Source organism: Schistocerca nitens, chromosome 1 (genome assembly GCF_023898315.1).
Source record: "Schistocerca nitens isolate TAMUIC-IGC-003100 chromosome 1, iqSchNite1.1, whole genome shotgun sequence".
Taxonomy (NCBI): Eukaryota; Metazoa; Arthropoda; class Insecta; order Orthoptera; family Acrididae; genus Schistocerca; species Schistocerca nitens.
Window position 1 is genome coordinate 525,187,829 of NC_064614.1, and position 17,969 is coordinate 525,205,797.

The 17,969-nt window shown below is 47.1% G+C and overlaps 1 protein-coding gene across 1 annotated transcript in view; it reads right to left on the minus strand.

The window, feature by feature from the left end:
• LOC126253398 (BTB/POZ domain-containing protein Tiwaz) overlaps positions 1-15,264 on the minus strand; it is a 195,314-nt gene extending 180,050 nt beyond the window's left edge. The window contains exon 1 of the mRNA XM_049954701.1: positions 15,164-15,264. Within this exon, the coding sequence (XP_049810658.1) occupies positions 15,164-15,192 (29 nt within the window). The 5' untranslated portion in view covers positions 15,193-15,264. The remainder of the gene's footprint in view (positions 1-15,163) is intronic.
• Between the last annotated feature and the right edge of the window lie 2,705 nt (positions 15,265-17,969).

Genomic DNA, 17,969 nt, shown 5'->3' on the forward strand with positions numbered 1-17,969 from the left:
ATTTTAAGAAATAAAGAAATATTTGGTAAAGAGAACTGTTAAAATAGTAGTGTCCGAGATGTATTGCAACTGCAGTGTGTGGGGGTATATTTCTTTCGCAAAAGCTATAGAGATTTGAGTACCATCGTTATTTTATGATATAAATACAATAATGTAAGGTATGGGGGGGTTCTCAGTAGAATCGGCAAAAAATGGAACATATGGAAAACACCGACGAGAAGACGGGATAGGTTGATAGAACATGTCTTAAGACATCAGGGAATTACTTGTTCTGGCGTAACTACAAGCTAAAGAAAGAAGGATCCTTTATTGTATGATTATATGATAGCAGAACAAACACTGGTAGCAGTTACTTCTGTAAAATATCTGGGAGTATGCGTGCGGAACGATTTGAAGTGAAATGATCATATAAAATTAATTGTTGGAAAGGCGGGTACCAGGTTAAGATTCATTTGGAGAGTCCTTAGAAAATGTAGCCCATCAGCAAAGGAGGTGGCTTACAAAACACTCGTTCGACCTATACTTGAGTATTGCTCATCAGTGTGGGATCCGTACCAGATCGGGTTGACGGAGGAGATAGAGAAGATCCAAAGAAGAGCGGCGCGTTTCGTCACAGGGTTATTTGGTACCCGTGATAGCGTTACGGAGATGTTTAGCACACTCAAGTGGCAGACTCTGCAAGAGAGGCGCTCTGCATCGCGGTGTAGCTTGCTGTCCAGGTTTCGAGAGGGTGCGTTTCTGGATGAGGTGTCGAATATATTGCTTCCCCCTACTTATACCTCCCGAGGAGATCACGAATGTAAAATTAGAGAGATTCGAGCCCGCACGGAGGTTTTCAGACAGTCGTTCTTCCCGCGAACCATACGTGACTGGAACAGAAAAGGGAGGTAATGACAGTGGCACGTAAAGTGCCCTCCGCCACACATCGTTGGGTGGCTTGCGGAGTGTAAATGTAGATGTAGATGTAGATGAAGCGCCGGAACGAAGAAGAAAAACGCAAAACCAGAGAAGGCGGTGAGACGACATCAGCCAACAGCGCGCTCACCAGGACGTCACCACGATAGCGAATATAGGCGCCACTCCTGCCAGCCTCCGCCGGACTTTAGTGAACAGTATTCGCTGAGTATTAGCACGGCCTAGCAGAGAGTGCTACGAGAGCAGTTATTAGCGTTCCATATCCACTGTTTGTTTGGACATTTTCTATAGCGAAGAACATTACTGTTTGCATGTCGCCCATCGTTTGCGACACCATTGTTATTTCGAAGTTAAGTATTGTCAATCTGCTTTATTGAAATAAAACTACTAATGTTACTTGCTTGAATTGTTGTATAGCATTCCGAGAGCGCAGCATCCTCTAGGCACCCTATATGAGACGAGTGGGCAGGGCCCCACATTACTGTAGAGGGCAAAATCTCTAGTGGAACACAAATAATGAAATACATTCAACAAATGAAACTGTAGGGTGCAAGTGCCACTCAGAGATAAAGAGGTTGATACAAGATAGGAATTCGTGGCGGGCCGCAACGAACTGAACCAGTCAGAAGACTAACGTTGTCTCCACAAAACAGAGTGGTGATTTCAGAAAATGCAAAGACGAACGGTCGGCTCATTGTAGTCGCTCGCTGCAACTATTGAGATGTTTTGAATTAGGGCAAGCTGGAGATTCAGTCCAGTGACTGATGGAACGCTGGATCACCAGGAAGCGACTGCGCAGTCAGTCAATTTTCCCTGAAAAATCCGCTAATTCTGGTAGAATGAACTGCAGAGTAGTGGATGCGTCTAGAAATCTGGCTTTCTTTATTACTCCAAATTCGTCTTCTCGTGTGCTGACATAATTCATTCTTTGTCGTTGACAGCGTGCACGTCATGGAGTAACATATGAGTAACATTTAGAATTCTGTACGATCTTTCTTATTTGGTTGCCTCTGTGGTTGTTTAGCCTGTACGAAACATACGTGGCATTTGTGTGTTTGTTGATTTTGTATGAAATGATGTTTCCATTATATGTCTATAATGCTACAATTAGTAACTACCATACTATTGTAAGTGGGCTGTTTAGGTTTTCTTATTGGTAACGTCACGTAGCGCTCTGTATGAAAATCACTTGCTGTGCTGTGTGCAGTCTTTGGCTAGTTTGCATTGTTGTCTGCCATTGTAGCGTTGGGCAGCTGGATGTTAACAGCGCGAAGCGTTGCGCAGTTGGAGGTGAGCCGCCAGCAGTGATGGATGTGGGGGGAGAGATGGCGGATTTTTGAGAGCGGATGATCTGGACAGAGACAGTAAATTTGTAAGACTGGATATCATGAACTGATATATATATATATATATATATATATATATATATATATATATATATATATCATGATATCCAGTCTATCAAAATCTTTCTTTTGCTAACTGTGCCTATCAGTAGTTAGTGCCTTCAGTAGTTTGAATCTTTTATTTAGTTGGCGGTAGTGGCGTTCGCTGTATTGCAGTAATTCGAGTAACGAAGATTTTTGTGAGGTAAGTGATTTGTGAAACGTATAGGTTAATGTTAGTCAGGGCCATTCTTTTGAAGGGATTTTTGAAAGTCAGATTGCGTTGCGCTAAAAATATTGTGTGCCAGTTTAAGCACAGTCTTGTGTAATTGTTCAAAGGGGGACGTTTCATATGTCGACCCTTAGCCGAGGATACCTCACTGGAATCTTCTGACTTTTTCTTGTAGTCTGTGTAATTAGTGTAGCTTTTGTTTATTGCTAGCGCGTAATTATAGAGAGAATTTCCTTTGTAGTTGTAGTTTTTCATTGTCGTACACAGTTGTGGCATGCATGTAGATTTGCACCAAGTATTTCGCAGCTGCGTTTGCAATTAACTAGATATTATTTTCAATGCTATGTTAATGTGTTTTGTTATTTTGCTCTTCGAATTGTGCTTTTCTGTGTTGTCGTGTGAAATACTGTGACAATAATGGCGTGTGAAAAACGTAATACTAGGCTCCAAAGTAAACTGAGAAATGACAGTGAAGACGAAAGCAGTGTGTTAGCGCCACCGTGTAATGAATTAACTAATGTTCAACATAGTAATTTGGTAATTGTGCATAGGGAAATGGAGCGGGCGGCAAACAATGGCGTAGACAGTGAAACAAATAGTGAACAGGGAAGCATTATCGATCGATCGGTCGGCAACAGCTCGCCTCAGGAATCCGAAATGACAGGACACAATCTTGCAAATACTGCAGATTCAGGTTTTGCGTCCTCACCGTTTTCTCAAATAAGTCAATACACATTTTCTGCTTTTCAAAATGCGAATGTTGCCAGTGAAAATGCACTGCCAAAAAGCATAGAGAAACACATTCCAGACACTAATACATTATTATTGCAATTAATGCAACAAATGGAACAAAATCAGAGACAAACACAGCAAAAGCTTCAAAAGTTAGACACAATGGAACAAAATCAGAGACAAACACAGCAAAAGCTTCAAAAGTTAGACATCACACTTGAACAAACACGTGAAGATTTAACTACTGAGTTACATAACACTGAATCGAAATGTCAAAAAGCCTGTAATGACGTAAAAACACAAATTTGTGAGCATTTTCAACCTATTTTTTCGCGGCATGAAAATGCATTAGAGAATCACGAAGCAGCCATAAAAGAACTGCAAATTATTGTTCATGAAAATCATGAGACCTTGCAAGGTAAAATTGACTCAGTTGAATCTACCGATTCGGTTACGCAACTTGCAAAAACTCAGGAAAACTTAAAGGACACAGTACATACGATTTCAACACAAATGGACACTCTGAAACTTGGTTCAGAAAAACACACATAGGAAATAATTTCACTATCGGATAAAGTAGCCGAACTTTCAGATCAGTTCACTAACTTATCTACGTAGGTAGATGATGATCTGAATGACAAGACCTGTAGCCTTCACTGACACTGAAGAGTATGATCAAATTAGAAAATTCAAACAAAATCAAAATCAAATCAATACACAGCAAAAGAAAGATTTTGATAGATAACAAACAATGTATTTACCTTAATAGTGTTCAAAAGTCATTATATATATATATATATATATATATATATATATATATATATATATATATATATATATATATATCAGTTCATGATATCCAGTCTTACAAATTTACTGTCTCTGTCCAGATCATCCGCTCTCAAAAATCCGCCATCTCTCTCCCCACATCCATCACTGCTGGCGGCTCACCTCCAACTGCGCAACGCTTCGTGCTGTTAACAGCCAACTGCCCAACGCTACAATGGCAGACAACAATGCAAACTAGCCAAAGACTGCACACAGCACAGCCAGTGATTTTCATACAGAGCGCTACGTGACGTTACCAATAAGAAAAGCTAAACTATGAAAGTCAGTCCCTATAAAATCTTAAATAATGCACTCTGCTCTGAGTCAATAATTTGGTATTTGTAACTTGTGACAATCGGTGGATCGCATTCGCAATATAGTGGTTGGTATAGTATATAAAACTTTTAACGTTTCCACAAATGATGCTCTTCAAGCCACATCCTCAAGTTAACAACAGACGTGCATTTACATAGCGCAAAGGTGATTCTCCGAGTGCGTTGTTAACAGATTTTGAACCTATATTCTACATAACGGTGTACTGAAATAGGGAGTGACTTTGTTCATAAGCTAACTAAAAAAATGAGTAGTGCGGCGTAAGACGGTGTTTGTAGTAATAAACATCAGTACATGCTAAGCAACCTGCCTAGCTTCGTACTATAGCTTCACTGTATGCTCTCCACACGTATTACCGTTATTATACAATCCTATCATTTACAGCACTTTACTAATATATTTATCCTTTGGTTTTAATATACGTGACTCCTGAAGCGTTTGTGCTAAAGTCAGTATCGTATTGCTATCGTCAGCCGAAAATCATTGACTGTTATTAATATTATTTGTTTTCTTACGCGTGCTCCCAGATACTCGCAATTCTAATTAACTTGCCTGCTCCCGAAATCGCTGTTGACATTATTACTGACTATTCGGTGGATACACGATTGCACGAAGTGATGTGCCTGTACTAACGTTCTAATAATCAGTTGTCACTACTACATTATGGACGCATAGTTCCATTCCCAAATGGTCTATTTTCTGTTACGACTGCTTTTTTACATTTTCTTGCAATAGTGTTACAAGAAGAGCATTTTATGGCAGTGAAACGCAGGTCATTGGAGAATTGAAGAAAAAATGGAGACACTTAAATGCGATGCTGTGAAAGCATGTGTGTATCGCTAAATGAAGTGGTCTTAAAAAGAACACATGATGAAATAATTACATGAAGAGTTACCAATAAATGGAAAGACTAAGATTAGATTATTAGAAATGAATTATTGTGAATTTTGGTTGCAGTAAGTACACACGCGATGCAGGACCGTCGAAAATCATTAAACATTCATTTCCAATTAAACTTTAACAAGTATATTCTTTAATGGAGACCTTTCGCCTACCAGTTTTGCTACATGGCTCATTGTTTGAGTGTCGTAACTTGTAATATTTTTTCTATGGGACGTTCAAGGTATGAATCAGGTGTGTTAATGCGCCAAAAAATTCATTTTAAAATTCCATTTGGCTACTTCAGAGAAAGCCATTATAAAATAATGGAACAGTTTTCCATGGTTAAATCGAAAGCGTTGAGACTCTGAAGGTAAACATCGAGCGCGGTTTTAGACTGTCATCATTTCTCGGTAATAGCCTTGACTCTTGTACGTCTATGAAAAGACAGCTTTCACTGAATCGCATCTCATTATTTATCTCTCAACGGACGGAAGAAACTGGATGTGGTAACGGCTCAGTAAATAGACCAGTTCCAGTGAGATACCGAACTATGCGAAAGATTATACGTATGTGAAAAATTACATGCAAGGGTATATGGTCTTCTGACAGTGAGGATCCTCAGTCTGATGTCATATACAATATGTTTCAAAGTCCTTGCGAGAAACGTTTGGGGGGGTTATAGATCACGTCATGGGGGAACACCTTTGTTGCAGACAAAATCTCCACTGACGTTTCCCGGCGACGCAGGCCTCGTTCGATTGAGTATGCCCCTTGGAGGCGGCAGGTTGTAGGCACTCCGTGGTGTTCGTATGTAATGCGTGTTGCCTAGTATCCAGGAATCTGCTCTGCGTGAAAGGCTGGAGGCTGAGCAAAATTGAAGTTCCTTCCTCATTTTAAAGACACTTATCCGTATGGTTTTCTGGTTGAAAATCGCTCTTGTCAGTTTACTGAGCTGTGTAGTATGCTACAAACCTGCTTAATAAATCCTGCTGGCTCCGTAATATCTCTTCGTCCCAGGGTCGGTGAATGCTAAAGGATGCCTAGTGTTGCTGGGAAGCGTCATCAAAGATATTAACTAAAGATATTCCCCTTGACTTGATCAGTTATCCCTATAAATGTATCGTAAAGGCTTTGAAACAACCTGTATGTAATAACAAAGCTTGACCAGCAATTCAAATGAAAACGTATGTTTCCATATATCCGTGTTCCACTGAGCAGGGCAGTTTTATTTAATGCTGCTTTGTCGCAAGTGCTCTAATAGAGCTCCTGCTTCTATTTACTACTGAAGGTAAGTAATTTTTTTTTTTTTTGGAGGGGGGGGGGATGTTTAAGGGCGCTCAACTACTGAGGTCATTAGCGCCCAGTCACAATTGTTAGATCACATAGAATCTAGTAAAACTCAAGGGGAGGGGGGGGACACCAGAAAGTTCTTACAAAGATGCAGATAAAATAAGTGAAAGAGTTAGATGTCTTCGGACAATTCAGTCAAAGTAATAAAACGAAGAACACGAGCAGCTGCTCGAGCGTCATCCGCTAAAATACCCTGTAAAGTAGATGGCAGAGACAGGACAACACGAGATTGACTAAAACGGGGACACGACAATAAAACATGGCGCACTATTAATGCATGACCACAAGGGCACTGCGGGGTTGGGTCACTGGAGAGCAGGTAGTGGTGGCTAAACCGGCAATGCCCAATCCGCAACCTGGTCAGAAGGACCTCTTCTCGCCGAGATGGTCGGGAGGAGGTTGTCCAAGCAGTTGGGAATGGTTTTACTGCCCGGAGCTTGTTTCCTTGAAGTGAGGACCAAATATCCCACCACAAGGACACAAGCCTCTTACAAACAACACCACTAACGTCAGATGACGGGACACAATGGGAGGCTGGCCGAGGCAGGAGGACTGCAGCCTTGGCTGCAGCATCAGCAGCCTCATTCCCAGGCACTCCTACATGGCCGGGAACCCACAGAAAGCTGACAGGAGAGCCACCCTCAGCGAAAGAATGGAGGGACTGCTGGATCCGTTGCACCAAGGGATGGACCGGATATGGAACTCCAAGGCTCTGAAGAGCACTGAGTGAATCAGAGCAGAGTACATACGATGAATGGCGGTGGCGGCGGGCATACTGAACGGCCTGATGGAGAGCAAAAAGCTCGGCCGTAAAGCTGGAACACTGGTCGAGGAGCCGGTATTTAAAGGTGCCGGCCCCGACGACAAAGGCACAGCCGACACCATCGTCAGTTTTGGAGCCATCAGTGTAAATAAAGGTGTGACTGGCAAGTCGCGCACGAAGTTCGACAAACCGTGAGCAATACACTGCAGCCGGAGTACCCTCCTTCGGGAGCGAGCTGAGGTCGAGATAAACATGAACTGGAGCCTGGAGCCAAGGTGGTGTCGGGCTCTCACCCTCTCTGAAGGTGGTAGGGAGGGCAAAATCCAATTGTCGAAGCAGGCGACGAAAGCGGACTCCAGGGGGCAGCAGGGCAGACACATACAACCCGTACTGACGGTCGAGAGAATCGGCGAAGAAGGACTGATAAGAGGGGTGGTCGGGCATTGACAACAGCCGGCAGGCATACCGACAAAGCAGTACGTCGCGCCGGTAGGTCAATGGTAATTTGGCAGCTTAAGCATAAAGACTCTCGACGGGACTAGTGTAGAAAGCTCCGGTCGCAAGACGTAACCCCCTATGTTGGATGGCGCTGAGACGGCGTAAGAGGGATGGCCGAGCAGACGAGGCTCCCATAATCCAGCTTTGATCGGACTATGGACCGATACAAGCAAAGCAGGACAGTGCGATCCGCTCCCCAAGATGAACCACTAAGAACTTTGAGGACATTAAGGGAACGTGTACAACGGGCAGCCAAATAAGAGACGTGCGGAGACCATCAAAGTTTCCTGTCCAGTATGAGCCCTAGAAACTTAGTTGTTTCCACGAATGGGAGAACAACGGGACCGAGATAAGGATGGCGGAAGGAACGATTTATATCGCCAAAAGTTGATGCAAACCGTCTTCTCTTCAGAGAACCGGAAGCCATTTGCCACACTCCATGAGTATAGGCTGTCTAGACAACGCTGAAGGCAGCGCTCCAGGAGGCAAGTTCGCTGGGCACTGCAGTAGATCGCGAAGTCATCGAGAAAAAGAGAGCCTGAGACATTAGGTGGAATGCAATCCATAATTGGATTGATCGCTATGGCAAAAAGGGCTACGCTCAAGACGGAGCCCTGAGGCACTCTGTTCTCCTGGACGAAGACGTCGGACAATACGGAACCCACACGGACCCTAAACTGTCGATCTGTTAAAAAGGAATCAATAAAAAGGGGCAGGCGACCGCGTAGACCCCACCCGTGCATAGTGTGGAGGATACCTCCTCTCCAACAGGTATCATAAGCTTTCTCCAAATCGAAGAACACGGCGACCGTTTGGCGCTTTCGCAAAAAGTTGTTCATGATGAATGTCGACAAGGTCACAAGGTGGTCAACAGCGGAGCGGCGGCGACGAAAGCCGCATTGAACACTGGTAAGTAGCCGTCGAGATTCAAGAATCCAAACTAACCGAGCGTTAACCATGCACTCCATCACTTTACAGACACAGCTTGTAAGAGAAATGGGGCGGTAACTAGAAGGAATGTGTCTATCCTTCCCAGGTTTGGGTATAGGAACAACGACGGCGTCACGCCAACGCATGGGGACTTGACCTTCGGTCTAGACGCGATTGTAGGTACGAAGAAGGAAGCTTTTGCCTGCCGGAGAAAGCTGTGCCAGCATCTGAACGTGAATGGCATCTGGCCCCGGAGCAGAGGACCGGGACAGTGCAAGTGCACGTTCGAGTTCCCGCATAGTAAAGGGGGCATTATAAGTTTCCAGATTCAGCGAGTGGAAGGAAGGTCGCCGAGCCTCTTCTGCCTCTTTCCTGGGAAGGAAGGCAGGGTGGTAATTGGCGGAGCTTGAAACCTCCGCGAAAAAGCGGCCGAAGGCGTTGGAGATATCCACAGGATCAACAAGGACCTCATCACCTGAAGTCAGGCCAGGTACCGAGGAGTGGGCCTTAATGCCCGACAGCCGGCGCAGGCCACCCCAGACCACAGAAGAGGGAGTAAAACTGTTAAAGGAGCTGGTGAAAGAGGCCCAACAAGCTTTTTTGCTGTCTTTGATGACTACGGCATTGAGCTCGGAGTCGTTTGTATCCAATACAATTCGCCAACGTAGGATGGCGGCGAAAGGTGCGTAAAGCACGTCGTCGAGCACGGATAGCGTCTCGACAAGCCTCATTCCACCAGGGGACGGAAACGCGACGTGAAGAAGAGGCAGTACGAGGAATGGAACGTTCGGCAGCATTGATGATAACAGCCGTGAGGTATTCGACCTGACTGTCACAACTGAGAAAATCGTGGTCCGGAGAGGTCGCCAGGGAGGAGTGAAGTCCCCAGTCAGCTTTCGGTATGTTCCAGCTCGAAGGACGTGGGGATGGGGTGTGGTGCAGGAGACGAACGACACAGGGGAAGTAGTCGCTCGAATAGGTGTCAGAAAGGAAATACCACTCGAACCGACGGGGAAGAGTGGTAGAACAGATCGAGAGGTCCAAGTGGGAGTAGGTATGAGTAGAATCCGAGAGGAAAGTCGGGGCGCCAGTATTGAGGCAGACAAGATTGAGATGGTTGAAGACATCCGCCAAGAGGGAGCCTCTCTGACAGGATGCAGGAGAGCTCCAAAGGGGATGATGGGCATTGAAGTCGCCAAACAATAAAAACGGTGGAGGAAGCTGAACAATCAGGTGCATCATGTCAGCCCGACGAACTGCGGATGACGATGGAGTGTAGACGGTACAAACAGAAAAAGTAAAGGCATAAAGAGTAATACGGACAGCTATTGCTTGGAGTGGGGTGGTCAATGGGAGGAGACGGTAATAGACATCGTCCCGAACGAGCAACATGAACCCACCATGAGCTGGAATACCGTCCACAGGGGGGAGGTCAGACCGCTCCGAGGTATAGTGGGTAAAAGCAATACGGTCAGTTGGGCGCAACTTGGTTTCCTGGAGACCAAGAACGAGCAGACAGTGCAGGCCGAGGAGCAGTTGTAATTCCTCCCGATTAGATCGAATACCTCTTTTGTTGCAATGTAACAAAGCCATCGCTAGTCAGAAAAGAGGGGGAACGAAACGGGTGAAGAGCTGGTCACCTCGACGGCCGCGGAGGGCCAGGTGTCGACGGAACAACGCTACAACCGGCGGGAGGCGGATCCTGTTCCATCGAGTCGTCGCCAGCGGCGGCCGCTTTCCCGGGTTGCGTAGGAGGGGCAGCATCATTCGCTGACGAGAGGCCAGCTGAGCGCCTGGCAGCAGAGCGTCCCGGCGAAACTGAGGACGGCCGGGAGCAGCGACTCACGGATGGAGCGTCAGACGAAACACGCCGGGGTGGAGAGGGAGATAAAGATTTCTTCTTGGAGGCCTTCTTGGAAGTCCGATGAGGCACGGGGATGGTGGGCTGGACCCGAAGAAGGTCCTCACGCGCGGGGTCCGTGTTGGAACGCCGGACCTCGGAAGCCGGGGTCCGGAACGTTTCCCCGATGGACGCCTGAGAAGAGGATCGCTTCTCAGGCGGCGGAGGGGTAGGAGGAGGAAGGGTGGCCCCCGGGGCAGAGGGGGCAGGGGCCGCGAGGGAGGAGGATTTGGAAGGGAGGGATTTGGGAGGCGGAGGCATAGACCCCGGATGGGGTGAGGAGGTGGAGGGGGGACAGGAGAGGGGTGAGGATACTGTGGAAGGAGCGGACACGACTGAGGCAAACGAAGTTGTCAACGTCACGGGATGGAGGCGGTCATACTTCTTCCTGGCCTCAGAATAAGAGAGACGATCCAAAGTTTTTAATTCTTGAATCTTCTCCTTCTGATACGTGGGGCAGTCTAAAGATCTAGGCGAGTGGATGCCAGGACAATTGACGCACCGAGGTGGTGGGGTGCATGTATGTTCCTCACGAAGAGGACGTCCACAATCGCCACAAAGGGGCTCAGCCTCACACCGTGACGACATGTGCTCAAAGCGCAAACACCGAAAGCAGCGCATAGGAGGCGGGACGTAAGGTCGCACGTCGCACCAGTAGCACATCATCTTCACCTTCTCCGGGAGAACGTCCCCCTCGAAGGCGAGGATAAAGGCTCCGGTGTCGACGCGACGGTCTTTGGGGCCGCGCTGAACTCGCCGGACGAAATGCACGCATCGGCGCTCCAGGTTGGCCCTGAGCTCCTCATCAGATTGCAGCAGGAGGTCCCGATGAAAAATAACCCCCTGCGTCCTATTCAGTGCCAGATGCGGGACAACAGACACTGGGATGTCCCGTAGTCGGTCGCACGCCTGGAGCGCCGCCGACTGTGTGGCGGAGGCGGTCTTTATAAGAACGGACCCCGAACGCATTTTACTGAGAGCCTCGATTTCCCCGAAGATGTCCTCGATGTGCTGGACAAAGAACATGGGCTCGGAGGTGGCGAACGTCCCCCCATCAGTCCGAGAACAGACTAAATAGCGGGGGGAGTACTTCGCCCCAAGCCTTCGCCCTGTCCTTCCTCCCAGGGAGTGGCCAAGGGGGAAAGGGCAGGAGAACCAGAACCAGAGACAGTACCTTTCTTTTTAAAAGACTCGGCCGCAGAGCGACCTGATATATGTTGACGTTTCATCTGCGAAACGTCCGCCCCGATACCACCCAATCCGACCAGGGGCTCTCCCCACGGGCGTCACCCAGCCTCAGCAAGGGCCACCTCGCAGGATGACTGTTGCCGGGAGTCCCGATGCCCCAAGGAGACGGGCATCTACTCCTTGGCCGACGTGGGGAGGGTGCAGCTCAGGTATCGGCAGTACGATCCCTGTGTTGTCAGGGGGCTACAACCTAGAGGGTACATGACGATCCCACCACAATGGGCTGGCTACCGTGCTGGATTTCGGGTGCCATGGAAAGTCCATCATGATCGTAGGTGCAGATGGGGACGCACTATGGGAGTAACTTGTGCAACCCATCAGGCGTTTAGGCCCAATTTGTGGAATAGTGGGTGTGGTTACAACGCCGTTATAATGCTGAGTGCCAAGGTCTTAGTGCACTGAGGACCAGTGAGACACCACGTAAGGTGTCCTTCCCCAAAAGGCTCGTACTTCTGTAGAATTTTGAAAAATGGAGGTCAAACCCCAAGGGGGACCATCACATGGAAGGCCGAAACGGTTGAAACTCCTTTTAGTCGCCTCTTACGACAGGCAGGAATACCTCGGGCCTATTCTTACCCCGGACCCGCAGGGGGGGGGGGGGGTAAGGAATGTATGCAGATATGAAAATTTTGGACACAAAAAGCGAGTGTCGGACCGAGACTGGATCCCGAAGGTTTTCCTTACTAGTAATAGCATTATCTATGAGAAGCAAAGACCCAGGTTCAGGTCCCGGACTGACACAGAGTTTAATCTCTCAGGAAGTGGCGATCTGAAGTTTATACTGTTAAGTCCATCAGTTATCTCAACTGATTGTCACTGCTTTAGTATCTGAAAGCGATTCCGGCACTCCATCCAGCCCGAGAATCGATATGAACCAGCAGTCAGAGATTCTCATACTGTCCAGTGGGAGACTTCCCCCATGGCACCATGTGTGGCGTAACCGAGTTGTGTGGTGAAACCTACTTGCCTACCAAAACTATATATAACTGCCGGATTTGCGAATCTCAACTCTTGGAGAATATCACATGAATTCAAAGAGACTCAGACAAACAATTGACGATGGGCATCCCCTTTTTGGAAGTGAGTGTCAACTCGCATGACTGAAATCCCGTAAAGGATAATAGAAGAACCACCAGCTGATTACCCACCTGCACAGGAAGTGCTCAGCGGATTCAGCACAAACCAGCTTGGCGACCATTGACCAGACGTTTTCAATTGGTGAGAGATCTGGAGAATGTGCTGGCCAGGGCAACAGTCGAAGATTTTCTGTATCCAGAAAGGCCCGTACAGGACCTGCAACATGCGGTCGTGCATTATCCTGCTGAAATGTAGAGTTTCGCAGGGATCGAATGAGGGGTAGAGCCACGGATCGTAACACATCTGAAATGTAAAGTCCACTGTTCAAAGTACCGTCAATGCGAACAAGAGGTGACCGAGACGTGTAACCAATGACACCCCATACCATCACGCCGGCCGATACGCCAGTATGGCGATGACGAATACACGCTTCCAATGTGCGTTCACTACGGTGCCACCAAACACGGATGCGACCATCATGATGCTGTAAACAGAACCTGGGTTCATGCGAAAAAATGACGTTTTGGCATTCGTGCGCCCAGGTTCGTCATTGAGTACACCATCGCAGGCACTCCTGTTTGTGATGCAGTGTCAAGGGTAACCGCAGCCATGGTCACAGCTGATAGTCCATGCCGCTGCAAACATCGTCGAACTGTTCGTGGAGATGGTTGTTGTCTTTCAAACATCCCCATCTGTTGACTCAGGGATCGAGACGTGGTTGCACGATCCGTTACAGGCATGCGGATAAAATGCCTGTCATCTCGACTGCTAGTGATACGAGGCCGTTGGGATCCAGCACGGCGTTCCATATTACCCTCCTAAACCCACCGATTCCTTATTCTGCTAACAGCCACTGGATCTCGACCAACGCGAGCAGCAATGTCACGATACGATAAACCGCAATCGCGATAGGCTACAATCCGACCTTTATGAAAGTCGGAAACGTGATGGTACACATTTCTCCCCCTTACACGAGGCATCACAACAACGTTTCATCAGGCAACGCCGGTAACTGCTGTTTGTGTATGAGAAATCGGTCAGAAACTTTCCTCATGTCAGCACGTTGTAGGTGTCGCCACCGGCGCCAACGTTGTGTGAATGCTCTGAAAAACTAATCATTTGTATATCACAGCATCTTCTTCCTGTTGGTTAAATTTCGCGTCTGTAGCACGTCATCTTCGTGGTGTAGCAATTTTAATGGTCAGTAGTGTACATAAAAAGTGGAAATGTATTTACTCCAATGTATTAAAACATGCTGACCGACTTCCATACCTCGGCAGCCTCAAATGTGTTAGTGGGGACTTAGATGTAGATAACAGCAGCAGAACTGGGAAGTATTCTGCTATCTTCCATGAAGTGCGATCCATATTGCAATTTAACTCTAGAAGTATGTCCCCAATTTTCAGCTCTGCCCCTCTATCATCCTGATGATGACCACATATGTATGTGAGACCTGTAAAACGTCAGCGAAATTAGCGCACAAGCTTGAGGCGAATCTTGATCAGTTATCGTTTGAAATGATGAAGTGCTGAGAAGAAGTGGTCTGGGCAACCTGTGCAAAATCGTTGCTGAAATAAGAGTGAAGCTTGCGGGTCTGTTCTACTCATGAAAGGTAGTAGAATCCCCAAACCAGAACTGTTGTGTAAGCAAACCGATAGTTACGGAAGTAGAGGAAGACCTCGTAACAGCTGGGAACGAATTTTTGCAAAGGGAGCTTCAGTGCTTGGACATAAACTGGGAGGAAGCTGAATACCTGGCTGCTGATCGAGTTCACTAGAGCAGACTTGTTGCCCGACGTGGTACTTTTCATTCAAGGAACTAATTCTAAACATGTAAGTAAGCCTATCCGATCGCCTGCACCCCTTTAACGTTCCCGTTAGATCTCAGAAGCGTCGCGTCACTGAACCGCAACCACACTGGGCAGGCATTCGGTTGATTCAATACAGGCAGGCTGCTGGATGTGGCAAAGGTCCTCTGCGGCAGTTCACTGAATGCCGCACCGCCTTTGTCCTGCCAGTGCAGTTGTGCCGTATGCTGAGAGTGAGTGTGTGTGTGAGAGAGAGAGAGAGCGGGAGCGCCCACCGGCTCACCTCATCTTGATCTGCGAGCTGGGGAACATGGCTCTGGTGCTCGCCGTCAGGTCCTTGGGCTCCTTGCCGTCCGCCTCGCCTCGAATCTCGCACTTCACATTCTTCCTGCAACATAAACAACAACAAGGTCTGTATTAGATGTTAGCGTTGATAGCAACAAATTCTAAAATCTATTGGCTTAAAATAGCGTTACGTAACAAGAGCTGTAAGTTGGGAAATCCTTATTTGGAATCCTAGTGCTATGGAGATGCTACGTTGTAATTGTACACCCCCAAAAACATACATTTTTCGTATTAGGTGCATTGTGCTGCCACCTACTGCCAGGTACTCGAATCTTCGAATGAGTGTGAAATCTTTTGTGACTTAACTGCTAAGGTCATCAGTCCCTATGCTTACACACTACTTAACCTAAATTATCCTAAGGACAAACACACACATCCGTGCCCGAGGGAGGACTCGAACCTCCGCCGGGATCAGTCGCACAGTCCATGACTGCAGCGCCTTAGACCGCTCGGATAATTCCGCGCGGCCCAGGTACTCCGTGTCAGCGACCTCAGTAGTCATTAAACATCGTGAAAGAGCAGAATGCGGCGCTCTACGGAACTTACGGACTTCGAACTGAGTCAAGTGATTGGGTGTTACTTGAGTCATACGTCTGTACGCCAGATTTCCACACTCCTAAACATCCCTAGGTCCACTGTTTCCTATGTGATAGTGGAGTGGAAACGTGAAGCAACACGTACAACAAAAAAGCGAACAGGCCGACCTCGTCTGTTGATTGACAGAGGCTACCGACAGTTGAAGAGGCCCATAATGTGTAATAAGCAGAAATCTATCCAGACCATCACACAGGAATTCCAAACTGCATCAGTATTCACTGCAAGTACTAAGACAGGCGGGAGGTGAGAAAAATTGGACTTTATGGCCGAGAGGCTGCTCATAAGTCACACATCACGCCGGTAAATGGCAAATGATGCCTCGCTTGGTGTAAGGTGCGAAATATTACACTATTGAACAGTGGAGTGACGAATCAGGGTAGACAATGTGACGATCCGATGGCAGGATGTGGGAATGGCGAATGCCTGGTGAACGCCATCTGCCAGGGTGTGTAGTGCCAACAGTAAACTTCGGAGGCGGTGGTGTTATGGTGTGATTGTGTTTTTCATGGAGGGGGGCTTCTACCGCTTGTTGTTTTGCGTGGCGCTGTCACAGCACAGGCCTGCCCTGATGTTTTAAGTACCTTCTTGCTTCCCACTGTTGAAGAGCAATTCGGGGATGGTGATTGCATCTTTCAACACGATCGAGCACCTGTTCATAATGCACGGCCTGTGACGGAGCGGCTACACGGCAATAACATCCCTGTAATGGACTGGCCTGCACAGAGTCCTGACCTGAATCCTACAGATACCTTTGCGATGAACGCCGACTTCGAGCGAGACCTCACCGACCGACATCGATACCTCTCCTCAGTGCAGCACTCCGTGAAGGATGGGCTGCCATTCCCCAAGAAACCTTCCAGCACCTGATTGAACCATATGCCTGCGAGAGTGGAAGCTATCATCAAGGCTAAGGGTGGGCCAACACCACACTGAATACCAGCATTACCGATGGAGGAAGTCACGAACTTATATGTCATTTTCAGCCAGGTGTCCGGATACTTCTGATCACATAATGTACCTGTATTTTTGATGTGCGCTTCCATTTATCGATATCAGCTCGTATATCAATACTGATGGCCACGAAATAGATGAAGTTAAGGAATTCTACTACCCAGACAGCAAAACAAACATTGACGGGTGGAGCAAGGAGGACATCAGAAGCAGACTAACACTGGCAGAAGTCTAGTAGTATCAAACGTAGGCCAAAATTTGAAGAAGAAATTTCTGATATATACGTCTGTAGCACGTCATTGTATGGTAGTGAAACACGGATTGTCGGAAAACCGGAACACAAGAGAATCGAGACATTTGAGATGCGGAGCTACACACGAACGTTGAAAATTAGGTGGACTAATAACGAATGAGGAGGTTTTGCGCAGAATCTGAGAGGAAATGAATATGTGGAAAACATGGCGAAGGGACATGATGATAGGACATCCTTTAAGACATCATGGAGCTGTAGAGGACAAAAACTGTAGAAGAAGACAAAAATTGGAACAAATTCAGCAACTAATTGAGGACGTAGGTTGCAAGCGCTACTCTGAGATGAAGAGGTTGGCACAGGAGAGCAGCCGGACGCTGTGGCCGAGCGGTTCTAGGAGCTTTAGTCTGAACGGTCGCAGGTTCGAATCCTGCCTCGGGCATGGATGTGTGTGATGTCCTTAGGGTAGTTAGGTTTAAGTAGTTCTAAGTCTAGGGAACCTCAGTTGTTTAGTCCCTTAGTGCTTAGAGCCATTTGAACCATTATGAACATGAGAGGAATTCATAGTGGGCCGCATCAAACCAGTCAGAAGACTGATGGTTGAAAAAAGAAAAAAAAAGGATATATTGCCTTGGCGTGTAAGTCAAAGATTTTTACAATTCAATAACCGGTTTCGACCGGCCAATGGTAATCTTACTGCTACGGTCGCAGGTTCGAATCCTGCCTCGGGCATGAATGTGTGTTATGTCTTTAGGTTAGTTAGGTTTAAGTAGTTCTAAGTTCTAGGGGACTTATGACCATAGATGTTAAGTCCCATAGTGCCCAGAGCCATTTGAACCAATGGTAATCTTCAGATTAAAGACAAAGGAAGTAAGCAGTTTCCGTGTCATTGACTACGCTGCTGTACGTTACCTATAACAACAATACATATCTATATACGTATTGA